Source organism: Girardinichthys multiradiatus, chromosome 3, assembly GCF_021462225.1.
Source record: "Girardinichthys multiradiatus isolate DD_20200921_A chromosome 3, DD_fGirMul_XY1, whole genome shotgun sequence".
Lineage (NCBI taxonomy): Eukaryota > Metazoa > Chordata > Actinopteri > Cyprinodontiformes > Goodeidae > Girardinichthys > Girardinichthys multiradiatus.
Genome location: NC_061796.1, coordinates 45,707,750 through 45,735,415, shown reverse-complemented (window position 1 = coordinate 45,735,415; position 27,666 = coordinate 45,707,750). Strand labels below are relative to the sequence as shown.

Below are 27,666 nucleotides of genomic sequence, written 5' to 3'. Positions count from 1 at the left end.
TTAGTGTGAACAAAACTTTATTTTAATTAATGGATAATCAATATTTATAAACAAAAGCAAAAGGGCTAAAAACAAACTCTTAGAAACTTTGTGTGAATTTATTTACCAACACACAACTTTCTCAGGTCCCAGATGGGTTTTCAATACTGATACTTGACTTCAATACTACGGTGCCGTGCTGGAAATGTGACATAAACAAAGTTTTTCCAACAAGAGGACAAAGGAAAAAAAAAAGTAAAATATTTCTACATTAAAACACAGTCCTAAGTCCAACAGGAATATTGTTGCAACACAGACTGAGGTTTCAGGGGTTAGTGATACATTACTCCACATGATAAGCTCAAATGACATGAGTTTAGGGTTTTTTCCCTACACAACAACATCACCCAGAAGTGGAAAAATAACTTGCATGATGTCTAAAAACTAAAAGTGCTGTTGATGTTAAAGCACACAATTCCTATTCTGAGCTGTTTTTTTTTAATGTCTAATTATTGCATTAAGATAATCCACATTTACATGTCTTTTGAATATGCACGTTCCATTTCAGCATCATGTGAGCTTCTTTCCACTCCTGACAGAACATAATGCCTGTTATAACAGGTAACGAGAGATTATGGCACAGTCATAAGATAAAAGCTCAGTGACAAATCTTTATTCTAAGGCAAGTACAGCTAATTCTGTAAATTGCCATCCAGATATTTCCTTCCTGCCTAAAGTCTAAAAGGTCCAATACTGACAATCATTACAAAAAAACACAACAAGATGATCAGTGGTGTGGCTGCCTTCTTTGACAGCATCATTAAGGGAATTCTAGTGAGCCTTTCGAATAAGTAAATATGTATTTTCATCAAATGGGGTAAGGGTAGAAATATTCCACCAGTGCTGACATTTGACAAGTGTGAATAAGTGTCAGGTCTGACGAGATCACAATGCAAGTGCCAAAGCTTTCATTTGTGTTCTTTATTTTATTATTTTACAAATGAATTTGCTTAACCTGAGACTCCAAACAAATGCAGTCAAATCAAAAACAAACTAAAAAGTAATTTTTTATTTTCAACACTGCCATGAAAATATTAAAAACTATATAAATGTGAGCTTTGGCATGGGTTGCACATAAGTGTAAAATTTGTTGGGTTTGTATTTTTGTTCCTGTGCTATTGTTGGGGGCTCTGGTTTGCTCCTTTGCCACTTCCTGCTGCCAAGTCCTCTCTTTTTTATCCACGGCCACTTCTTACTCATGCAACTTTTGCATATCTTCCTGTTGCTGGTGGTAGTTTAGAATTAGAATACGTAAATTTAAAGCTCCTGTCGTGCTCATTTCTATCTTACTATATATGTATCAACGTATATTAAACATGAGTTTAAATTAGCAAAAATATATTTCTTTGAAGTTTGTGTGAAAATATTTATCAGGTGAATTAATCAAAAAATAGGTCAAGCTGAAATCAGTTAGAGTCCCTCCAAGCATTCACCATGCCAGATGAAAGAATCATCGGTGCAGACAGAATCTGCATAGAGTAAAATGAGATTAAAGTTTTTGAAATAATTCATCCATTGATTGAGAATCTATTGATTGCTGCAAAATTAGATTAGTAAAGTCTGTACCAGTTGTGCATATGTGCAATACATGTGGCTGCCTCAGAAATGCGATCCTCATGGTGTATCATTTTTTTGTCATGTCCCAAAAATCCATGGCAGTCTAGGACAGGCGGAGATCAAACTGAATATGCTATCATCTCTATGTAATTGCAGTTTTCAAGCAGGAACCTACTGAAGGTGGTCAAGCATAAATAGCAGTGAAATTGCTCTTTTTTGAGTGTTAAGAATATAGTCAAAGTTTAGTGTCAAATAATTCAGTGACTAAGTTGGTTTGAAGCCAAAAAACTATTTAATCCTGTTCTGTTTTGCCAACACAAACCGAATAAAGGCTTTACAAACCTCAAACTATACTATACATATATAGAATCATCCGGGTCACGTTTGACCAGTCTAAGTATTTGAGATTTTGATCTAGAGATGTTTAAATGCAGTCTTTAGTACTTAAGAAAAAGTGAATATACTGCAAGCTGCGGAATCCAATGTCAACAATAGTTTCTCAATATTTCATTACAGCACTTACAGATCAGTCGTGTTTCATCTGTCTCCATTTATAGTTTTTAACCAGGTACCAGGAATCCTATCACACATATAACTAATAAGTGGTCAGAGCTTCTTCAAAGCTTATTTGACCAAATAAGCTCATCCTGACTGCAAGTTGATTGGATGTCATGATGGAAATATGAAAAACATTATAGTCCTGTTTTAATATTATGAGATCTCTTGTTACAAGATCTCATAATACCCCTAAATGTTTTGAGAATTTAATCATTTTTTGAAAATTTCCTTTGTGAAAAACATATGAAAGGATATGACGTCCAACCAAACCAAATAAACTATAAACTAACCAAACAAAAAAAAAACACCTTTTAATGGAAAATATTTATAGGCGTCACATAACGCCAATAAATATCATAAAGACTATGGGTAAAATATATAAAAGATTACTTTGAATCAGTGACTGTCAAAGCGTGCACAAAAAGACCTAAAGGCATGTATGAAGAGGCCTATGGCAGATGGTTTCCTTTCTTCTCCATGAAAATCTGGGTGACCAAAACTGCAAATTATCAAAGTGACAAAGGAGCAGCTTAACCAACACCCAATACTGACATGTCTGTTAGTCTGCCCCCCCACCCACCCCCTTTACCCCACAAAAACCTGAGCTTTTTAATTCAGTGAACCCAAAGATGCCTTAGATGCCAAAGAATCAATGATATACTATACATATGGACACAATCATGAGTTATCTCTCCATATAAACAGTGCTAAAACAACACACAATAAAACATGTCCTCTGCAAAAGTTCAAGACATTTTGGCATGTGTCTTCTTTTAATGGCTTCTGGTTTGCTTTTCAAACTTTTGTAAATATATACTCTGGCCTCATGATCTTGGCTGCAGAGTTCAAATGGCAAAGTCCCTGCTCAGATTCAGCTATGCTCTGTAAGTGCTGGCATAGCACCAAGAATTAGATAAGTGTTTGCACAGTTAAGAGAGTGACATCTGAAGTGAGTCCAACAGACCTGCTGGTGAACCATGCAGCAACTTGTCCAGCTTATGCCACATCTCAAAAGAAGACTGCACACTATCAGTTCGGGGACTTTGAGAGGCCATCGAGTCTCTGTATGGGCACTGAAGAAAAACTGTCTGGCTTGTGTAGCTGGGATGGTAACATTTCAAGAGGCTCAAGGGTGGAATGGTGAGGAAGATGCTTCCCCAGGGAAAGCTGAAAAGTGGACTGCAGACAATGAAGGGAAGAAGAGAAAGATGTTCCTCTTGGAGCTTTACTCTTGTTGCACAGCCTTAGGGTCCATTCTCGTTGTAGTGAAGCGAGAGGGGCCGGTCCCGCTGCACGGCGGGCATGTACGGCCAGTTGTAGCTGGAGCCCGAGAGCAGCATGTCACGAAGCAATGTCTCGATGGGCGTCTTGCCAACCAGGCGTACGAAAAACAGCTGCTCAATGACCGGCGAGGAGACGATACGCAGCGAAGGCAGGCGGAGGAGGAGGCGTCCGAATCTGTTCGGCTGGCTGGGATACTGGTTCCTCACATATTCCTCCAGGGCGCACTGGGACTTCTCCTGGATGCTCTCGACATGGGCCACATCTGACAACCCCATGGCATCTACAGGAATAAAGTGTTTTGGTTAGAGAGAGACTTATCATGGGAGTGAGACAGATGATAGTGATACGCAGGTTAATTAAGAAGTTACTCAGTACCATTTCCTAAATTATCTAACAAAAGTCCATTATAGTGGCTTAAGTGGTTTGACCAAAATGAAGTGTTTCTGTTTTGTTCCCATACACAAGTAAACATGGCTTGCAGGTTTCTCTCATTGAGTTCTGACTTGCGGCTTTCCACTCATACGTGGCTTTCCAAGGCTTTTTATTTAAATTGAATGGTCTGTTTGGATGTAAAACTGTAAAAGACATGTTTTGCCTTTGGTGTATGGGATCTTAGAATGTTTAATAAAATTAAATTGCGCTCATATATATTTTTAAATTTTTTGCATGCTATTTAAATTCAGCTATAAGAGCTAATCTGATTGACGTAAATATAAATTAATCATCAAAGTTATCCTTAAAATCCCTTTGTCAGTCCCTCAAACTACAGAAATCAAGTTTTTATCTCAGAGATTCCCATCTCCCTCAGCCTTCTGGTCTGAATTCACTTTCTTCTCTGATTGGGGACATGTTCTGCTCTCAATATCATTATACCTTCCCTCTTATTCCCCCCCGCCTTCACCAGAATCTCACACAAACTGAGAATGAGTAACACCGTGTGATATTTTTTGCTCCCTCAGTGTGGAGCGGAGAGCAAAGGGATTAAAGCAAAGAAGGTCAGAAAAGTGTGAAGTCTACACAAAGACACATTTTACTGTACTCTGCTGCATACTGTACATTTGGTGAGCTCTGGCCCCTGAGTGAACCCACATTCAGTAGACAGGTACTTGATGAGGACAATTTATTCTCAAGCTTTCTATGTGAAAGCATTGGCCTGTAAGCTTTAACCCATCACCTTGTATCACAGGTCCGCTTCGTCATCACAGTCTTTGATCTGTCCCCTGTGTAAACCCCATCCTGCTGGGCCCCAGTTCCACTCTGGAAAGTATTTAATTTACTCCACATTTTAATCAAGCGTGTCATTCCTTCCCTACCCCCAGCAGACGCTATTCTTATCATTCTGTGAGAATAATTGCTCCCTCTTTGGCTATATTTCCCTCCACATGGGAGGCTGCTGGACGTGTTGTAGTCAGGTTTTTTATTTGGGGTCCTGCGTGACCAAACGGTCACTGCCTGTTCATGATTAGCAGAGCTGTCTGTGCAACCGAGACCACTTCGCGTGCCAAAGCGACAGCTCTGTGGGCACCCTTTCACGCCAAGCACCACCTTGTTCTTTTGTATCATCCTTGGGCACGCAGTGGATCGGAGGGGGCAAGGGATCAGGGTTGTAAGAATAAAATGTCTGCTCACTGATGTGGCTTGATGGGCCAGGGCACCACAGGGGGACTGGAGGGAGTCGTTTCAGAGGACACAAACAGGCAATTGTTTTTTTGTCTGAGCTGGTTAGGCTATGCTAGGAATCAGGTTTATTAGCAGGTAGCCATAAAATGGAAATATATGCAGCAGTTCCATTTATGTTTTGCACATATTTGATCAATGTAAGGGATCCTTTGACTGTTTTTTTTTTATCAAAAATGTGTTCACTTGCATCTGCCAATGCAAGAAAGTCACACGAGATGCTCAGGGCTATAGGGGTTATGTAGGTCACAAAGAATCCGCCTTCTAACTGAAACGCGCTATGCATAATTCAAGGCCTGCGGTGGGGGTAGGGGTCTTGGGGCTTGGACTCAGCTTGGAGTCTGGGAAGCACTGGGAGGGGTACGGCTGTTTTCATTAATAGATGAGATCGTAAAGGATACAGAACTGATGAAAGCAGGGAAGATATCGAAGAGGTGGATCTGTAGCCACCAACATACATGAGGTATGTGAGGGGGTGGGTTTCAGGTTCGGAGAAGACTCCACAAATGTAAGGATGGATTTATAAGCCATTCAAGAGAGAAACGAGAGAAAATGCAATTAAAACCAGAAAGAAGAAACATCTCGTGTTGGCTCTTTCACCATCCGTTTCCTCCTGGGTCACAAAGCGTGATCCCCCAGTGAAGAATCCCAGATGTGACAGTATTTGGGCTAGCACTGGATCTCTGTGACTGTAGGGATAAACATCAACAGGGCTTGTATATAAGCACCATCAGAACAACGAACATCTCAAGTGCTTTGTCAAGACATAAAGCTATTTTTGTGTCAGTATCTCAGTGAGGAAGTCAGTATAAGAGCCAGCAAAGAAATGGTGTAATCTGGAAAAATTATACTGGATGCTTCCAATTTTACAATGAAAAGGGGAATGTTTTAAAATCATAGATATTTTATGCAAATTAAAATAGAATTTTACACTTCTTTAAAATAGGATCTTGTATGGGAAGAAAGTAAAACACTGTTGGAAATACGGGCTGAAAATGGTCCATAGATACAGCTTTACTATTAAACATCATGATCAAATTACAGCCAAATTCAATAGGGGCAGAGACCATGACTATACCAGCTGCATTTACATATGGAGCCAATAAGACGATATGTTCTGCAGCGTTCAAGGTCACCTCCCGGTCAGCCTCTGTGGAGGTGAAAAGGTTGTGGATTAAGTGCAGCTTTTTTTCCACCGTTTTAACACTGCTGCCTTTATTGTAAGTCTGTTTTCTAATTGTATTTCTCTCCCTTTGTTACAGCAGTTTCTGCTGTTCAATGTAGTTCAAGAGAAGGTTTGATGGTTTGTTTTTTTTGTGGCTCTTAAATGCACATCTGTTCATTAGGTAAGAAATAACTTTTGAACAAACAGGAAAACATTGAAACACATTGACAGGTTGCAATTTTTAAGTGCCCATATTTCTGGGAAATAATGTAATGATAAAGAAAGATTTAAGTTGATGGGTAAATTTAAGCATTGGTTTTCTACCAGTGCTCTTGCTCAACACTCTTTAAAATGAAACCAGTGTTTCTCAGCCTTTTTATAACCAGTAACATCTCAGTAAGTTCTCCAAGTAAAAATACTAAAAGACAAGTTGAATCAATATAACAATAGAACGTGGTCCTTTTCAACGTGTTGTCCTATGGCAATAAAAACTACACAATCAAAGAAAACAAATAATTAATCCCTGGAGATTCCTTGATTTAAAGAACTTTGTAGCTTAATTATGTTTCATTTTTACAAAGTTGTTTTAGTTGGAAAAATAATGAGTAAGGTTTCCAGCATGCCAAAGACCCTAGCTTGAGAAACATGTAATTAGGCTATTTTAGCAAGTTTTTCGATTATGTGCTTTATATTCAAAAGATCATGGTATATAAATAATCAGTTTGAAGTGTTTTAATCTTACTTTTACGAGGCTTGCAAAGGCATTCATACCACTTAATCTTTGGCACGTTTTGTCACTTTAGAATTACAAACTTCAATGTATTATTATACTGGAGTTTTGTATGATACAGCTGCAAGTCATTTGGGTCAGCTCTCAGCTACTTTGTCATAACTATGGACTTAAATATTGAGTTACTATGGACCTCTTGGGTGCTTCCCTGATTAATGCTCTTGTTGTCCAGCCTGTCATTTTAGGTGGATGTCCATGTCTTGGTAAATCTTCAGTTGGTCGATCCACTCTCCATGTTCAGATGGTGGATATAACAGAGCTCTGTGAGATGTTCAAAGCTTGGGATATTGTTCTAGAACCTAACCCTGCTTTAAACCTCTCCACATCAAACCTCTGAGGCCAAAAAAAGAACAGCGGCTTATAAATTATACACAAGTAAACTGTAACTAACGATTATGTGAGTTTTCAAAGCAATTGTTTCTACTGGATTTGTAAAACATCTTTTGGGGGTTGTATTCCACCCACATCACCACTTTTATTAGTCTATTCCATAAAATCCCAGTAAAACACCATGCGGTCTGTGATAGTAACATGACAGAATGTGGAAACGTTCAGCCATGAAGAATACTATAACAAGGCACTGTAGGTTCAAAATGTCAAATGAGTCCTTTTATTATAAACAAGGACTTTTCTCTTTGCTATTTTTACTACATGATAAATGCTCCAGACTGGCCGTTACTTAAACTCAGGCAACGTTTTTGCGATTAAGACAAAACAAATAAATCAACAAAATGAACCTCTGCCACAGAATTCCAATTAACCACCCGCTAATTCCTTCTTTTCCAACCGGGCCACGTTAAACCTACTCACTGTAGAAAGGCTGTGTTTTTGTTGACGTCAGAATCGACCTATAACCCTCAGTGAGTCTGGAAGCCAGATGCAGATCCGGGTCATATGTTCATAACCATGAAAGCTGCATGGTACAGAGCATGAAATAAATGTAATTTAATTCAAATAAAGCAGGGATCACCTTTTGACCTGGGGTAATTTTTTTTTTGGTCAGGATGTTTGCTGCATTTATCAAACATAATACTTAAAATCTGTGTAAATTAGACATTTTATTAAATTGACAAATGTAAGCATTTTGACATTACAAATCAAGCACTGTTTTTAGTATGAAAGAAAAATCTAAACTTATAAAACTGACACATGGCATTTTATTTAGATGATGGATGTTATTAATATGGTTATCATCACATTTTCAGAGGACACCATCTGGACGTCTAATCACAACCAAATGTCATGGATGTGAATTTTTAACTCCCAGCTCAGCAGAACATTCAAATATTTACAATATTTTACTACATTTCAAATGATTCTCTTAAAACCAGATAAAACCTCATCATTAGAAACAGCATCTAATCACGTTACATGAAATTACCTATTCAATGGGATTTTTATATATACATACTGAGCTCATTTCTTAGGTAAAACTGAAAAAAATAAATTTCCTGAAGATGAATCTTTTCTATTACAGAAAACAAAATTTTTACAGTCATCAACTCAATGCCATAATATTAAATTCTTACATTAACAAATCTTGTACAAATTAGGACTAAGTGTATTAATTTAGACTGGACCTAATTTTTATTTATGTTGCTTAATGGTGTTGAATAGGATGGTTAATATTTCACATAGACTAGGTGGATTTTAATATACATGCCTGCAGGGCCAGATATAGGAGGAGGTAAGCCCCTGGGCTAGAGACCGTTTTGGTGTCCTTCCAATACATATTTATTTACAAATTACAGAAGATAGTTAGGCAGACCTACAAATCAGCTCATAGGAACCAATGAATGATTAGTTTAAAAAGTCCCCTGGCAGACGGCTCCATGCTGTTCACCAGAAGACAACAAACTATCCAGCACCCTTTCTTAAAGGTGGGGAATGAGCATTTACATCTTGCTGTTATTACATCAGACCTGCCAGGGGTGTGGTCAAAGGCTCGGCTACAAAGTTAGAATTTTATAATACTTCAGTCTTGCTTATAACAATGAAAAACCCAAGCAATTAAAACACCTCACCTGATATGAGTTTCATATAAAGTACAATGTTTTCAAAAATTAAAAAAACTAAATCTTTTTGGGCACCCATAACTCTTGGCCCTGGGCGAACCCTTTCTAAGGTCTGGCTCTGCTAGTCAGACTGTAATACATTACTTAACACCAGGATAACTTAATGTATCCTGATGCTTAGAAGAAACAATGACAACAAAATAAAACATGAACAGAGCTCCAGGTTTTTAAACATCAAACAATGGCTGAAACTGAACATGTGAACATTTACTTTTAAAACATCTGTACTATCCTAGTTTCCTGCCCTACTGGTTCTGTTTTTATTTTTGTCTTTTACATGTTTAGCATTTCTACATTTTGTACTTTATTTATTTTTAATAAGCGTATTGATAGTAATAGCTTTCACAAGAAGGGCCTAACCAGGGTTGGAATTGCAAATTAGCCTAGGCTACAAATGTGTATCCATGACATCTTTTTTGCATTTCATATGAAATAATGTTATATAAATGAATAAGAAATATAGTATATCATTTTCATCATATATCATACATTAAGTAGAAACACTACCTTCATCTAAAACTAGTCTGTAAAAGTAAAATATCATGAAATTACTGAAGAAGGGAGGAAAACACCAATCCATACAGAGCCAACAGCCAAATATAGAGGAAAAAATAATTTTCAAACTTTTCATAACCAACTAATCAAAGATCTGCCACCAGCAGTTTTGTAATTGGGAACCTCTTCAAGACTCACCTGACGTGAAGAGCACAATGGATTTGAGGCAGGAATATTCGGCCGTGTCGACCTGCAGGGCCTTCAGCTTCTCCACCTGCTCCTGGAAGACTCGGATGTGGTCCATGAAGGCCACGACGCGCTCAGCGGACATGGGCGAGGCGTGCAGGCCGGCTGCTGCCAGCAGAGGTGCCACATGGAGCGGCATGGAGCACTGGGCAGCGTTCAGGACAAAGAGCTCACTCCATGACATGCGCAACAGCGCTACCTAGAACATAAGATGCAAGGAGTAGATAAAGAGCTCGTCCAGGATTGAACATGATGAAAACTTAAATGGGAGGTGGTGAAAGAAAGGAAACAGAGCAGCTGCATTTTAGTTTATGAAAATGTCAGCAAACATTCACAAAATAAGCTAGCTCCTAACCAGTTACCCAGGAAATATGATGGACATTTCTAATAAACTGGGAAGACAGAAAAATGCTCCAAAAATCTGTAACTTATGTTAAATATCTAATGATTTCAGGTGCTGTTTCCTGGATTCTTTCTGTTTGACTAGCATAAAAACTAGAAGCAGGTCAGCAATGAGAACGGCCTTTGTCTGCTCGTTTTTCTTCTTGTGAGTCATTAAACTCACCTGATCCATGAGCTGCAGGTCAGGGAAGAAGGGGATGTTCTTGGCCCACTCCACAGCACTGAACAGCAGCCGAGCCGCCAGCTCACAGATGTTCTCAATGCCCATCAAGTTGTTTCCCTGCATGCATTGGGCCCCATAACGGGATGTGGGGTAGGGCTCGGCGCGCAGCAGCAGGGAGATGAAGCCCGACAGGTAAGGCTGGCTGTTGTACGGGTCGGTGCCATTGGTTAGGTACTGTCCAGGGCTGCTCTGGGAGTTTGATGTCCGTCCTCTCTGTACAGCTGTCAGAAAACACAGAGACAAATGCCACAGCATGAGTTTTGCAATCATTTCCTAGTGTTTATAGTATGTTTTAGTGGTTTTATCAAACTTTTAGTACATGTGAAGTGTATCTGGAAAACGAAGAGAGTCCTAAAAGCCTAACTAAAGGTAAAGGGAAGGAAAAAGGAAGCAAATTGGGCATAAAAAATGTGTTGGGTTGCTGAAAGAGGTCAAGGGGGCAAAAAACATTTCTCCAACTCTTAAATGTGTCAGTGCTTGTCTTTTCAGCGGCCAGACCAAGGGCATTCCCCACTGCTGGTGTGCATCAGTGTGTAATGACAAGCAGCAGCTGGTAAAGATATAACACTTTTTCGCACCTACATATGTTATGCACTCGCACATGAATACATGTAACACACACACACAGTCCCCGTATAGGCAAATGGCTGAGCCTGAAGCGAAAAGGGCACACAGAGGCCAAACTCTCCAACAAACACACGTTCCAACCCCCCGTGGGTGAGGAGTGATGATGATGCGGTGAATGCTCAAAGGCCCATTTGGAAAACACCTGTTCAGCCATCCCCACTGTCTGACTAATAACTCCATCTACTGTTACACAGAGCAAGTGTGAGAGGGGAGAAAAGCAATGAAAATGCAAAGAGGGGCCATGTGTGAGTGGGGTGAAAAATGACGTAAAAGACTGAAATAGAGAGATAAGGTAGAAAGGGTGAGAGGGAAAGGTGATAAGTCGAGAAAGGGAGATTGAGGGCACAGTGAGGGCTGGAGGAAAGGAGAGAAAAGGTGATATATGTCTGAGACGGGGCTCTGAATAAGGAGTGGACATAGAGGGACAGGTGAAGGCAGAAGGTCGAAAGGTGGGGGTGAAAGAACAGACAGAAGGCAGGGTTTGGAAAATGCTTTTTAAATATCACCTGTAGCCTCACCCACAGCTGCTGTGGCAATCGAAAGCACCGTGACACGTCTGGAAAAACTGGAGGTCAACTCACTCCGGAGCACGCTAAAAATGCCTTTAATTTGAGTCCGTCCACTGAAGAAAAATACCTCTGCACAAAAGGTGTGGACCACAAAGTACTAATTTTTCTGTGAGCTGGTTAACCTGGGATCCCAGAGAAAATGCACTCTCCTTCTGCAAACTGCATACAGTAGATAAGCTAAAGGAAACTGTTTGTCACAAAGAAATGTAGCACAATTTCCACTTGCTCTCTCTCCAACAGCTCCAGAGGACAGCTATCTGATTAGCCTTCTGGATTTCTGACTTTTAGAAAAAAACGAAATGACTCTGAGCTGCAGCTGTTAAAATGATCCAAGATAGGGCATTTATTTTAGAAAGATTCCCTGATAAGATGTTTTCAGTCACTTCAGACTGACTGAAAGCTACAACTATGTAAGATTTATTTGGAATCTACGCAACTGGATATAAATTTAGGTCTGTTGGTCTTGTAAAACACCTTAAAATAACATTTGTTGTGAATTGGCACACTATGAAATAAACAGAATATAACTTAACACATAAAATCAAATATCCAAACACTTTAAAAGACGTGTTGTTTACTGAACGTTTTTGCAGAACTAATGTCTGTGGAATCTGGAAGATGTCTAATGCAAGAAAACGTTGTTAACATACAAAGAAGTCGAAGAAACTTGAAGGAACCATTGTTATACAGGTTGCATAAGATGATGGTAAAACTTGGTTGTCAGTGATAAATTGCACATTTTTGCAAAACTTGGTAGATCAGACTTAATATGTCACCCTAATAACCAAAAAAATGCAACGCCAAAGAAAATCATCTAGTTTTAGTCCCTAAAAACTGCCCAGTTTCTAACTACCTACATGTACATCTATCTGTAGACAGAACCGGCCCAAGACTGGCTGGTCCGCACCAGCAGGGGTTTTCTTACAACTTATGAGAATTAGAAGTTCAAAAATGTTTCCCAAAAAAAAAAAACTTAAACATGTTTTAAAATCTTATTTTATTGTAAGTGATATCAATATTTAAATCTCATGAAGTAAAGCTAATTAAAGGTATTACTTTCCGGGTTTTTAACCATTATCTTAAAGTTTTTGTTAGATGCACTATTAAAAACTGCTCAAACTTGGATAGATAAAGAAAAACATAAAAGATGTGGTGAGGGATTAAAATAAAATACAACTCACTATATTTAGCAAGTATTCAGACCCTTCTAACAATTCTTTCTTGCAAATAAGCATCTAGACACAAATCTAGCAGCTCTCTCTGGTGATACTGTAGCCTTTTGGTGATGACAATGCCCTTCTCACTGCCCAAACACTCACAGTCGGGCACATCCTCGCCCACCATTCCCTCTGAGCAGCACTGAATCCAAGAGGTGGCCCTCTTCATGTTCAGATGGTGAATGAATCACCAACAAAGTGGCTAATGGAGTTGAAATCCTAATTGCTCTTGGTCACAAATAACTATGAGTTGTAGCTTTGTAAATTAAATATAAGATTACGAACCAAACCAGGCTTTAAAGAGTTAAACTAAAAACATAAGGGCGAGATTTTGCAGATTATAAATAACTTTGTCCAAGAGTCTCTTTTGGGTCACTTTTGCTGGTACCAAGCCCAGCTTAAGGAGGAAGGTTGGAATTGTAAAGTTAAATAAATAAAAATCATCAGAAGGTTAATTTCTTGTTCAAACATATTGAAAGTGTCTTTTACTTCCTTTGTATCACTCCCACAATCTTACTCATCTCTCCTACAACATACAGTCAGTTACACAAATGATGGTGTTAGCAACTTTTAGAACAGCCAATAGTAACTTTCCTTACTGAGGACTTGGACCCAGAGGCAGTCGTTGCAGATAAATGGTACATCTCAGCTATGGTAGTCATGGACAGTGTTTAGAGGAAAAATATTAACATTTAATGCCTTCACAAAAAATAATTCCTCCTCTTTGTGTCTTTTTTAACGTGGAGGAGATACCAGACGGCTTCAAGAAAGAAGCGGTGATGGTGTCTGTTGTTCTTGATTCTGCCGCTAAGGAGGAGCAGCAGAGGTGTCTCTTCAGATAGAGTGAATCTCTGCATCGATAAAACTTGCTATTATCATGTTGTTTATGAGTTGGTGACTCATTGTATGTCCATTTTATTACTGAAACACAAATGGACAAATATTCCATTTGTTGTGCATAAAGGCTAATTCATAAAACAGAATATATAAAACTATCTAATTGATTTAGGTAATTCAATTAAGAAATTTAAGAAAATTAGCTTAATACTTAATAACTTTGTTAAGTAAGTACGAGTGTATTTATTTTGATTCATTTAACGGTTATTTAGCTGTTAAATTTAACATGATTTTATTAAACTTCAGTGTATAAAAACCACAATTCTTCCACAAAATTTTACTTTAATCTAAAGAAGGTCCTTTCTGACCATCCGTAATCTTCCCTGCTGCAGCCTGATGAAGGACCTGTGACTCGTGATTCTAGAGGACATCTTGAATGTCTCTCCAACACGTCGGTATAGGAAAGTCGCCGTATGTCCTTATGTCACTAGAGGGCACTGTCAAACGAACGTAAACTGATTCTGAAAGGACTTTGTCAGTCTCCTTCCTCAGGTCAATAGTCTTAAAGGACTCTTTCCTGACCGCTCATCTAGAAGTTAGATCCTGCTGTCAACTAAACCACTAACCCTGAAGCTGACTCGGAAATACACATTCAGGCCCTCCTGCTTCTCATGAGTCTGATTCAAACATTCAGAGATATTAATCTGCTTTGGTATTAATAAGCGGTTAATTCTGCGGACGGCTGCGTATCTGCTCGAGCCACTTGACTCGTCAAAAGCCTCATTGTGGAGGTCACTCGTGCCTGAGAGGCAGAGCACTCAAGTACGTCCCACTGAAACACTTCACTCTCTGTTATTCCTCAGCTACAGAGACAGACCAAAAGACAGGAAGGGGGGAAGAAAGCAGGAAAAATGGGTGATGGAGAGCCGGTTTGAAAGAAAGGAGAGAACGATGTGGTATCCTGACATGGCAGAGGGCAGAAAGAGACAGAAACGAGATTAGAAGCAGATGTCTGAGGATAAGAATATAGGGAGGCAGTGGAATGGGACCATAAGGTAAAACCGGGATGCCAGAAACTATTATTCTGCTTTTATGTAACTGAACTGCAGCTAAATTCTGTGCAATTAGACAAAAGTTGCATTTCAAAGTAAGAAAAGTCACAGTGAGCAGCCTGACAGTCCATCAGATCTAATCCAGAAACATGTCTTCCTGGGACGTGGAATGAGAGAGGGATGAAGAGAAAAAGTGCATGAAAATGGAGATACCACGGGACGTTTCAGCTGTGACTTTCAAAATGCCACTTCAGCAAATGGCAGCTGGCAAAGCGCTTCTGGGTTAGCCTCTGGGTCAGTTAGTCAGTGGAATTACAGCAGCTAAACACAATAAAGGCCTATCAACATTTGGTCTAAAAGGTCAGAGCGGATGGGGGAAAACAGGCGCATTAAGGATTTGGATTATTCTTAGAGTTGGGTTTAATAAAGTGGATTTTTTCCTGCCCTAAAGCTTCCGTTTGTGAGCAAAACTAAAGCTGGATGATCAGATGCAGTAACTGATGAATCTAAAGAGAAAGAATCCCAGAAACCTCTAACACCCTGACCTAAACAAGTAATGCTTCCCTATGAAAAAACTGAATTGTAACTCTATCTGCTTGGAGTGAGTGTGAATGCACATGTGTGATCCAGCTGAGAGGGCAGCTTGTGATGTGACACCGGGGTGATATCCCCACGGTTCTCATAGTTTTATTTTGGCCCTGAACTTTGACCTGCAGGTCAGTGCAGCAGGGCAACCAGAGTCAGAGCGCAGCAGAAAGGAGCCTGTGTGTCAAAGGGGCTGACAGACGTAACATTAAAGGTTTGGACAAATAATCCTTGTTTGGGTATTCTTAGGGATATTTTTTAGAGTGAGTTGAATGATTTTTTAGGCAAACGTTTGTGTCATTTGGGGCTATGAAACTTTATCTTTAGGATTTGTGCTAATTTTATCAAAGATGGACATTGCATCAGAAACACTGCGGGTCTGTGGGTTTCAACTGCATGCCAGAGCACAAACTCCCTCATATTAAACCAAGTGGATCTAAGAACGTGTGGTTTTCTGTATATGTTATAAAAACATTTCCCTCCACCTGATGCACAGTTCTTTCAAAATAAAATACAAACCTGCATTCTAAGAAAAACTGGTCCCATTGGGAGTTCTATGTGACTGAATATTGAAGGTGTGGCTTTAAAGCTGTTTTCACTATTTAAAGTACTTTTTATTAGATGCTAGAGAAATGCCAGAATGAGTGGAGCTCTGGTTATATACGGCATAGAGTCCCCTCCGCTACAAGTTGCTGCACATTGCCAGTCAGCTTGGAAATATGTCCAGCAAGGAAACTAAAGAGCAGCACCCATTGCTCTTAATATTGTAAGCTGTTTTAATTAAAACGTTTTGTAGTGGCCAAACTAGTGTCCTGATTCAAATCTGATAGAGAATCTGTGGAGGGAGCTAAAGATTAGGGTGATGGCAGGGAGACCTTCCAACCTCAAAGACTTGGAACTCATTGCCACTTAAATCAACATTACACCAGTGAAATTATGCAAGAGGTTGGGAAGCAATTTTCGTAAAAGTTTGTTTGCTGTAATGCCAATAAGACTTTAATAAAAATAAATAAAACATAAATATTTTTGTCATTTTATAATAAAATGTAAATTAAAACAACATATTCAATCAAGTACCATTTTGATACAACATTTACGTTTTATCTTTTGAAAGATGGTTGTTTCAAACTTCTTGATTGAATGAAGATCATTTTAAATCTAAGGCCCTGTGCACACAACAATGTGATTGTTTTCTGTTTCTGTTTACAGATCTACATCAAATGTTATCTCCGTGCATGACACACCAGTAGAAACTTTAAAAACTGTAATTTCCCTGCCACATCACTAGTAGGTGGTATATTCTTTAAAACTCAAAAACAATGGGAACAAACATTTCCTGCTTCAAAGGAGACCACCACTAAATACATTTTCAGAATGGGAGGGACTCAAATGTGTAAATGATAGATGATGAGGTTCCAGTGATTTTGAATTATAAAACCACCAAATGTTAAGAAAACATTATATGATATATTCTGATTGAAGCAGGATCCAGTAAATGGGTTTTTTAAACTATATTCTACTGATTGCAGGCATACTGTGCATGTGGCAGGGCTTCCCCATACAGGAAGATTATGTTTTTCCTATGTGCACAACAACAGAGACTGGGATGATTTAAACTGGAACCCGTTTTTAAACCGTGTCATTGTCAGAGAAAACACATGTTGTTGCGGTGTACACGAGCAGTAGAAACACAACAAAACTTTCTGCTTTGACCAGGGCCCACCCCTGCCAGAAGCAAGAATCATTTTGGGCTTAACTGTAGAAAGCAGTGAGCAATATATCTGATAAGCAGCTGACAGCAGGCTCCCTACCTCAGCATATAGCTTGACTAATTACCCAGATCAAATCAATTTATTAGACTCAGAGACAGTGTTACTCTGCAAAAAGCATAACAAGAATATCGTTGCAGAAAATAAGCATAACAAGTCTACTAAATTTAGGCAGTATTTATTATACATTTTTGCATTTATATAACTGTTATAATCATATCATACATCATCATACACTTAATCATATAAACAATAATATACTATTTAGCAGCAAAAGGATTAATTGTTGCTTTTTTGTTTTAAGCAAAGGCAAAAAAAAAACTATTTTGATTTTGCTTTAAACTTTTAATGCTCCTGTAAAACCGTTTTATATTTTCTGTTTTATCGCACAATGAAATTCTACTGGTGGCCAATTCCTAAACTGGAGTAATCCCTCAGGGGTTAGCAAAAATCAGAAAAGACATTTGGAGTGTGCAAACATGCAAATATTGCTCAGTGTGTATCAAACAATTTACTTTGTTTGCAGCTAATATATAGTCCAAGTCATACCAGGAGGTCCAAAGATGGTTAAACATTGTGGTCGTTTGCATATAAATCAGGTGCTGTGAAGATCAGCAGTCTTTAAACTTATCAAATAAATATTTCAGAGTGTGACTAAAGTTTTTTCTATCCTGCTTCACTGTCCGCTTTTCTGTCTTCTGAAGGCGAATTGTTAAAAAAGAAGCACCTGCTCAATAAAAGGGGTCTGTCCCGAGTTATCTGTCAGACATGAAGGAGCAGAAAATATGGAGCAGTGGCCGCCAGAGACGCGACAGAGCATGAACAGAGACGATCCTGGGGCGGTGCAGAAACAAACGCAGTGACACAGACTGACAGAGACAGAGGAGGGCATCACGTCAGTACGTTTGGGAGCCGAGATTTCTGAAACAACCTGCAAACAATCTCACCCTGAAGCTTGTTAACACCTGCTTGACACGTGATTCCTATTAGAGCTGCAAAAAAACTCCAATTCTACACAAACACTCTCAGCTAGACACCTTTTAATTTACACCATATTCGCACCAAGCCTTTTTATGTAACATCCTCCTCATTGATACGACAAACACATTGTGTGCTGCTGGCTTGTATCACAGGCGAGTGAGCTGACACGTGAATACAGGCCGAGCACAGAGTCCAGAAAGGTTGCAGAGGGACGTTTGGCTCCCGAAGATCACGTTGCATTTACCTTTTTCACATTAGCAGCTTTTGACCAAATAAAAAGGTCAGAACTTTACAACATGAGGCTTCTTCCATTATAAAGACATATTTTCACTCGCATGTTGCTTTCATTCTTTAACAAGAAAAATTTTCAGGTTGGAGGAATTTAATCATTAACTCTGCAACAATGTGCACAAGGCTTAACCATTAAAAACTGCCAAATAAGACATTTCTGGGACAGTACAGGTTTTCTGAAGGAAAGCAGACCAATCAGGAGTCTTTGATTGAAAGTTGCCACATTTACAAGTCAATACACACTGTTGGACTTGACCCCTCGAGAGCCCCCCCAAAAGGTTCACACATTTGGACTTTGACTGCAGCCCGTCTGCTGCTAATGTTGTAGTTTTGGTTGACCTACATTTACCGCTGCTGTAATGTTCTGTCAGGGTGCAATGTGGGTCAGGAGAGTGTGTTCAGTGCGGGAATTACAGAGTTCTGTGCTATAAACAGATGTTAGGTCTGTTTATCATCAGAACACTTCAGTAATTCTGCAAACTGTGGGTGCTCACAGCTAATTCAGCACACACACACACACACACACAGCAAACAGTATGACCTTATCATGGTGTATAAACGCATTCAATGAGCTACAGTCCATGTTCTGTCTTCAGTGACTCGTCCTTTCAGAATTAAAACATCTCCCCCCTGCAGATCAAATGAACTGTCATGTTGATTCTTTTTGCCTCTCTGCTTCCCAGTCGGCCTGCTAACTGCAGCGACAGAGAAACAACTGCAGCATCCATGTAGCTGCCTACCAAAACCATGACTCTATCGCTGCCAGCGCCTCAGACATTTGATTCTAACTAAAACCGGAGCTGAAACATTTGGCGTCACTGAAGTCTTCAACAAATGATATTATGTTCAACACAGAAAAGAGGTCAGATGTCCCCTCTGGAGAGAGCGACTTTTAAATCCTCAACTCGTAAAACCTTTGAAATGTCTTCTCATGCAGCTAAATATTAATCTACCCTGAACTAGAGTCATGCAGAAGAGAGACAGCGAGCAAATTTTCACTTACTGATTTTCTGCTTGGGAAACTCTTTAAATCAGGAGATGTTGAGTTAAACTGAACACTTGAAAATATGATCTTTGTGTGTACACACATGCTTCATCTGTGGAAAAAAACTGAACTTTACCACCACATCAAACTCTCGCTGATCGTGAAAGTTTTGGAAGGATGTTAAAACTAGATTCAAACATGTTGAATATGTTTAATCCGTATCATAACTGAGAGTGTCCCATTGATGTGTTCAGGTGACCTCGGTAACTTATAGCAGACCCTGGCGGAGGTGGTGGTGGCTATATACTAAACAGTTCTGAGATCTGTTAAAACATTTTATCTGTAATTCCCAGGAAACAGACACTAATTAAATATTCATATCAGCCTTCCAGAAATGTGGTATTTATTTATTCACGTCCTTCTTAATTTACCCCTAAAAACCAATTAATTTATAATAATAAAGGTTATCATAAAAAGCAACTAGCTGAGAGCTCCATGTGTAGAAGTGTTTCAGTCATGAGGAACTGACAAAGCACGCATCTCTTCCACAGATCAGACTATGCATGGACAAGTATGAGATTCTCAGTTTTATATTTACACAAAAATGTAAAACATGATTCAGGCCACACGGAATAAGATCCAAAATTGTTTTGTTTTTGAACATTATGATGATAGTAGTTACAATGAACCCAAATATTCTTCAGTCTTCTCTTTCCTTTCTATCATTACAATCCACCACTTTCTATTTCATTCAGAATATCAGATATATGAGCGTCCGCGGCAGCAAAAATCCATCCAGCAGACTAAATATATTGTTCACATGCAAATGCTAATTCATGAAATATAACAGCTTGCAAAATATTCAATCCAAGCAGTCTTTTGCAATAGATTTTAAACCTGTTGATGCTGTGATGACGACGAATTCAACATGTTGCACAGGTCTAAATATGATCTAAATGCTTTTATTCAAAAACAGAATAACAACAACTGTCCCTATTGCTGCTATTATGTGTTGATTATGGTAGATATGATGTTATCTATAACATTTATTTATTATTTTCATTTTGATACATAGACTTAACCAAAAATATTGAATAAATATACATTTTGTCTTTCTTGTAAGGGTAAAAATGCAGTTGCCTTCTTTCAGCCAGCTAACTGGCAGCAACAGGTTGGGGACGGGCTGTACCTGCTTACTCTAATCTTCATACAGCTTGAGAAAACTACAGACACTCTGGCATTTTTCTTAAATACTTTAAATTATAGGAACTTATCACAGAACATTTTGAACCAAAGCGTTTTGTGCATACCTTGACACACATACCTGACCCAAATCAGATAAATCAGATAAATAATTAATTAATGATTAAGCAGCTGACTAGAAATTTAAGAAACCAAATCCTATTAAGTCCCAGAAAATGTAATGAAAAGCTTAAAAGATGATCAAGCAGCTTATTTCAGGAGGATTTGCTCAGACATCTCCTTTTCTGACAGAATTCCTTCTTACAGCCTAAATGTTGCATTTTACGCCTCACTATGAAACTAGATCAGGAGGATGGGCATTTATTTCAGCTGTAAACACGCTGCAGCACATCAGGAGATTTCCTCGAGTTCATCCAGTCGGAAAGGAGCATGACCAGCTCGGTGTGGCTTGCGGGTTTCTTTACATACCAGAGTGCAGCCTACAGTCCACACACACTCACACAGAGGCGCAGGAGTTCACTCGCAGGGAGCCTTGGGGGATCAGCTCAGACCTGAGCAGGGCGGGTGTTCCCAACCTGTCTGTAATTACATTTTTGCTTTCGTAAAGAACAAAGGGCGACGGGGACACTGGACTTGTCCTTCAGCAAGGTTGACTGGTGTTGACCTTATTCTGTCTCCAGACAGGGACATGAATTTGACTGCAGTGTGAGATTGTTCATTAAATATAGAGATATTTCAGAAATGTTGTCTTAAAAGCAGTGCTGTGCAGAAAAAATACGCAACGCTTGCATGTTTTGCTTATATTTCTGCGCAAATTGGTTCGCCACTGGATAGTTCAAATATTACTTTAACATACAACTTCCCCTTCCTATTTAGTGTAGAAAATATGAATTTAAAGAGTAGAATTTCGAGATTCTGTCCAAAACATGCGCCAAAAATTCATCCAACCGCCGCACAGCAATAAGCAGAGATCAGTTTTTTTTTTTTCATTTTGGTTAAATACGCGCCAGCGCACGCCTCGTGGACTGAGTGTCGCAGCTTGATGATAATTAATAGGGCGAAGCGCTCCTCTTCACCAACACGTTTCCACTGAACCTCTTTGGCAGGAACTGACCCGTTGTTAATCCAACACAATGCAACAAATGTAGCGGCATCCTCTTATAGCGGCTTCTGGTGTCACTGAACAAACAGCATAATTAAGCGCAGAAACAAAGGGGGGATTTTGCAGAGCACCAATGCATTCGTCGGATTTGGAGCATGTATGAGGAATGAGCAGTGTGGTGCCGCAGGTGACGACTGGTTATTTACCCACCACAGTATCTGCAGAAAGAAAGCTTTTGGATGCGCAGAACCTTGAAGGCGCACACTGGAGTTCTGACTGGCACTTTTTCAATATGACTTGTGTCTTCCTAAAACTGGAAGAGCGCTTGGACTCAAGTGGACCAACACGGGCAGCTGTATCAGTGCTGCGCTAGAAATGTCTTATTTTAGCATTTAAGACCTAAAATATGTCAGTTCTGTCTTAAAGCGTTGCTGGAATTGTTTGAGATAAAACCTAAGCACAATTTTTACGCACAGAAAGACGATCCATTATCTCAAAAAGTATTTAAAGAGAATACCCTGCTTACCCTCTCTCCTCATGCCGACTTTGAGACACTTCTTCAGCCGGCAGTACTGGCACTGGTTCCGGTGGTGCTGGTCGATGGGACAGTCTCGGTTCCCCCGGCAGGTGTAGGTCAGGTTTCGCCTCACCGAGCGCTTAAAGAAGCTCTTGCAGCCCTCGCAGGTGAACTGGCCGTAATGCTTCCCGCTGGACTTGTCCCCGCACACCATGCAGTCCACGTTGGGAAGTTTGTCACCGGAAAGCGCGTCGTTCCCTGGGGTGGAACCGTTGGGGGTCCCCGGGCCCCCGCCGGGCTCCTGGCCGCACATCTGGAGCTGGGAGCCCGGATCTGCAGAAATGTTCTCTGGCCACTGGTTTACTACCATTGCCATGCTATCTCCAAACACTTTGCCTTTAAATCACAAAAAAGTCGGAGTGCGCGACAGAGATCCGTCCTGACGTCTTAGAGGAATAAGGAGGAAGGGTGAAAAGGCGCTTCCCACTTTCCTTAGAGGTCAGTGTGAGCTGGACTGAGCTAAACCAAGTAAATTTTAAAATATGACTTAATATTTTATGTAAACATCTATTATAGGGCAAAGCAACAGCGCGGAATCAACATGGTCGATGTAGAACTGCAGAGCCTACAACTCCCGGAGTTTTTCTCTGCGCAGTGATCCATAAACACGTTGTTCTTCAAAGTGGAACCTCTCGGGAAAGTCAGTCCAACAATTGAGCAGGTTGGCTGTCAGACGGAAATACTGTCAGGAATCCTACCGAGTTTTTTTTATTTTTTATTATCCTGAACTGGAAAAAACTGCACAAACACAAGGCAAATGCACAACCTTCACCTCGATTCTGTTTGGGTTCTATCGATTCTTTAACCGCAAATTTAAACAAATTCTGACCACGTGTTCATGATTTTCAGTGAGGATTTGATTAGTCCCAGCGGCACAGAATGCAAGTCCAGAGGAGCGGGGATTCCTGGTCCCTCTTCTTTCTGCGCGCAGCGGAGCGAGTTGCAAAACGATTTCAGAGTGAGCTCAAGATAGACAGAGATTCCTCTGTGCATTCAGGATGCTGGTCCATGAAGGAGAATTAAATCAAAGAAAAGATCCAAACACCAGCACGGTTCGCCCTCAGACTGGGTGTCCTGTCTTCCAGAGTCAAAGCTGCAGTTCGGGGACAGTGTCAGGGGCAGGAGACCTCCCCTGCCGGTGCTCCATATAAGGGAATAAATGCCAAATAAGGCCGCTTCTCCTCCCCTCTCTGTGAGGAGAGGAACATGACACGCCAGCCGCGATTGGCCGGATAAGTCTTGTAAAAAGGGCAAGGTGCACTCTGATTGGGTGATGGGCGATTGGGTCAGATTTGACTGACAAGAGTGGTTTCAGTGGGATACCCCGAGAATGTCTCATTGAGACGAAAATCTGCAGATTATTTGTGCGGCTTTATTCTAATAAGTGTTTAGTTGAAACTCCTAGATCTAAGTTTCAGTCCTGAGCAGCTTGCTCCTGTCTTCAGTTGATCCAGGCTTAATAAAAGTTTAAATAGCCAACCTTAATAATGTGAATGATAGTATGTTTTATTTAGGGGTATCAGAGTAAAGAGAGCTGTATTTATATATGTATATACCTGTCCATATATGAACATGGGTCCAGTTTAGTGTGTTAAAGCGTTTTTTTAACGGAAGTATCTGAGGGCCACAAAGATGCCACAACACCCCGCGGACAGACTTCAGCATCTTCTATTTAAACCTCGGGCGGGTCTGGGTGTTTAAATGCGGTAAAATAACTAGAAATTTAATAACATTTTAAAGCTAACAGTTTTAGACTGAATTGCTGTAAGACATAAACTTCTTTCGCCACAGTCACATCTGACCGTGGAAATTTAAACTGACGAATTTTTCCGGTGGTATGAAAGTATTTTTTGGTACTTTATTTAACTTTTTTTACATTTGTATTTCATTGGTAGTTTTTTTCTATATTTATTTATTGATAGACTTTTCAGGGTGTACGTTCTTGTATTTTTCTAGACTTATTTGCCAAGCAGCACACAGTTTAAAATTTTTGCTGCCTGCTTTACACCACAACTAAGACTACGAAGGTGTTCCTGCTTTTAAAAATAAATTAACAGGTGAATAGAGGATAGTTAAAAGTGCGGCACAAAGCGTTTACTAGTGAAAACGGGGACTTTGTAGGCCTGATGCTCTACGAGTTTAGTGGCTTCACAGAAAACGGGCCGCTGCGGTAATTAACAGCGACACTGTTGTGTTTTAACTGAGGGTTTAACACTGAAAGCAGCGGGAGCCTGATTATTTTTCCAGATATGCTCCTTATTTGTCATGTGAGGGCAAATCCGACAAGCCTTGATGTCGGTGGAAGGTTTGAGGAAGGGGGAAGGGGTTGGGACTTCCTTATCCCCATCCCAGAGCCTCCCTATCTATCTATCTATCTATCTATCTATCTATCTATCTATCTATCTATCTATCTATCTATCTATCTATCTATCTATCTATCTATCTATCTATCTATCTATCTATCTATCTATCTATCTATCTATCTATCTATCTATCTATCTATCTATCTATCTATCTATCTATCTATCTATCTATCTATCTATCTATCTATCTATCTAGTTTTGCTTCTCTCTGTAAAGACGCGTAGCGCTAAAGGCACCAAATCTCACTCAGGAGTGCCGAACTTGCCTACTTCCCGGGGGCCATAAAGTTGGCCCTGCGCTCGGCTTAATTGCTGTCACATGTAACCTTACCTGTCCCCCAATTAGCCCGTGCCTCGCTATTAGGAGATTTCTGCTAGCTGCATAGGCCCAGCGACCAAGGGCACCTCAGGGTTTTTGGGGAGGTAATTAGAGGCTGATAATTAGAGTGTAATTTAATCCAGCTTCAGGTTTATGATAAATTTGACCAAGAGTTCACCCAGAGGAGGCTAATTAAATGAGGATCAGCGTGATGTTCTCCCATTAATCTCCAAAAAAAGACAATCACAGTCCAGACATATATCTTCAGGTCTTAAAGTTTTAAATTTCAGGTCTGAAAAAAAATTAAGATTTTAAGGATTTTAGTCAATAAATCAACACAAAGTAGTAAAAGTAGTACATAAATGCGTGGCGGAAATAAAATTATACATTGTTTTCTTTTTTTCCCAAAATAAAATCTGACAAATGTGCCATAAAATTGGGTTCATCCTATATTACTCTGACACCCCTAAATAAAATCTAGTGCAACCAGCTACCTTCAGAAGTCACAGGCAAGTCCACCTGCAGGTAATGTAAGGTCAGTTTAATCCAGCTGTTTTGTTTCTGGCCTCAGAGGTTTGTTAGAGAACAAGCAGCATCATGAAGACCAAGGAACACAGCAGACAGGTCAGGGAGGAAGTTTGAAGCAGGTTGAGATTTAGACAATGTCCCAAACTTAACATCTCCTAGAGCTCTGTCCAATCCATCATCTGAAAATGAAGGATGAATCAACCGCAAACCTACCAAGACATGGACATCTATCTAATCTGACTGGCTGGGAAACAACAGCATTAATCATAGAAGCAGCTAAGAGGCACATGGTAACTCTTGAGGAGCTGTACCTATTAGCAGATAAAGTAGCATAACTGTTAGTTGCGCATTCCACACATATGCCCTTAATGAAAGAGAGGCAAGAAGAAAGCACTGTTAAAGGAAATCAGTGACAATCGTGATTGCAGTTTGCCACAAGACACTTGGGGGACACAGGAACCATGTGGAAGAAGGTGTTCTGGTCAGTCAAGATCAATGTAACACCAAAAAAGTTAGCATTACTCCTGAATATATCATCCTCACAGTAAAACGTGGTGGAGGCGTCATCATTCTGTGGGGATGCTCGTCTTCACCAGGAACAGGGAAGCAAGTCAGAGTTGATTGAAAGATGGTTGGTGCTAAATACAGGAACCCATTAGAGGTTACAGAAGATCTGAGACTGGCTGAGGTGAACCTTCCAGCAAGTAAATTACCCTGAACATAAATCCAGTGCTACAATGGTTCAGCTCAGGGGTGTCCAAAGTTCGGCCTGGGGGCCATTTGCAGCTCTCGGAAGGATTTTGTTTGTAGCCCTGGACCAGAATTCAAGAATGGCATAAATCTGGTTTGTCAGCTCAGTTGGGTGATGCAGATACATATTTAAAGCAAATGTTAAGGTATAATTTCACTGATGTGGACCCCCTTAAAAGGAATACAGTCAAATGAAAAACTTCTTTTTAATTTAATTTGGTAGTAAATTAGACCACTAACATCCAGTGACTTGCTAAAAAGCAGACGTTGGCACCCCCATTTAATAAACTTAGCTAAATAAAGCAAGAATCTAGATGATAAAATCCCAATAAAATCAAAACATGAAAGAATGTGTTTGTAATTCTGCAAAATGTAGAAATGTTCAAGGGGCATGAATTTTGCAAACCACTGTAAAACAAGGTGTACATACAGTAAAATATTCCACCTTTATTTTTCTTTCTTTTTTGAGCTTCTCTGTCTTTGCACCAACTGGCTTCATTTATAAAAAAGTTTATCATCAACTTCTTACACCCCGCTTATCCATTTATTCCCCAAGAGAAACGGATTTCTGCTCTCTGCCCCAAACATCAATAAAGTATCCCAGACTGCTTTGAGTCAATATTATTTTAGGGTTAGTTTAAAAGTAGAGGGTTTGTGTTTTTAAATACAATAATTTTCAGCATAATACCTGCAACCTGTGCATGCCTGCCCTTGCTATTTCTGTTTCATGCTTTAGCCAGTGGGAGCAGAGGACCGTATAGCAAAGGTAACATGTCTGAGCACAGAAGGTTAAAACCCTGTACCATAAATTTTGCATCTTCAACAAAACTGTGCTGTTTGATCACGTTGATCGTGCTAAGATTTTGCCCTGTTGCTTGTAAAAAATTGAACAACTAACCGGTCGAGTATCTTGAGCCATGCATGTGACTCTCAGTGATGGATGACTGGACCAACTGTTGCAGGAGGTCCTGACACATGAGGGTGTCACACCAGAACCAGGGGGGGTAAACATGACCGCATCGTATGGCCTAGGAAACGCAGGGGCCACATTAACGTGTAAATTTATATAGGTCTTGACAACGCCACTGCCAACAATGAAGTGCTCCTCTTTAGCTGATGCTAAATATTGTCACGGAGGAAGAGGCCTTCAAGTGAGCAGGTATGCAACCTGAGCATTATACGGAAATATGAACTCATATTTGTGAAAAGGTCCCATGTCTTGCATAAGCTCTGAGCTGATATTATCTGGTTGTTCTACACTCATGGGAGGCTAATTGCCTCTTCAGTGCTTCAGAAAAGCCTGCTGATGGACTGACGAAAGAGAAGAAGAAGACATTGTTTGCCTCAGTGTTTGTACAACAAAATGACATTAAAAGAAGGACTGGAGCTAAATTAATGTTG

The 27,666-nt window shown here is 39.8% G+C and overlaps 1 protein-coding gene across 1 annotated transcript; it reads right to left on the bottom strand.

Annotated features, from left to right (window-relative positions):
• nr2f5 (nuclear receptor subfamily 2, group F, member 5) lies at positions 1-23,439 on the bottom strand. The gene is made up of 4 exons (XM_047361916.1): positions 22,256-23,439; positions 10,452-10,732; positions 9,839-10,085; positions 1-3,718 (listed from the first exon to the last, which is right to left on the bottom strand). The coding sequence occupies exons 1-4, from the start codon at positions 22,620-22,622 to the stop codon at positions 3,399-3,401; spliced, it is 1,215 nt and encodes a 404-aa protein (XP_047217872.1). The 5' UTR covers positions 22,623-23,439; the 3' UTR covers positions 1-3,398.
• Between the last annotated feature and the right edge of the window lie 4,227 nt (positions 23,440-27,666).

Excerpts from the sequence above, each read along its gene's own strand:
- nr2f5 (XM_047361916.1), bottom strand. The coding sequence starts at position 22,622 with ATGGCAATGGTAGTAAACCAGTGGCCAGAGAACATTTCTGCAGATCCG. Across the intron at positions 10,733-22,255 it reads AGTCGGCATGAGGAGAGAGG|CTGTACAGAGAGGACGGACA; the intron begins GTAAGCAGGGTA and ends GTTTTCTGACAG. Across the intron at positions 10,086-10,451 it reads ACCTGCAGCTCATGGATCAG|GTAGCGCTGTTGCGCATGTC; the intron begins GTGAGTTTAATG and ends CTTATGTTCTAG.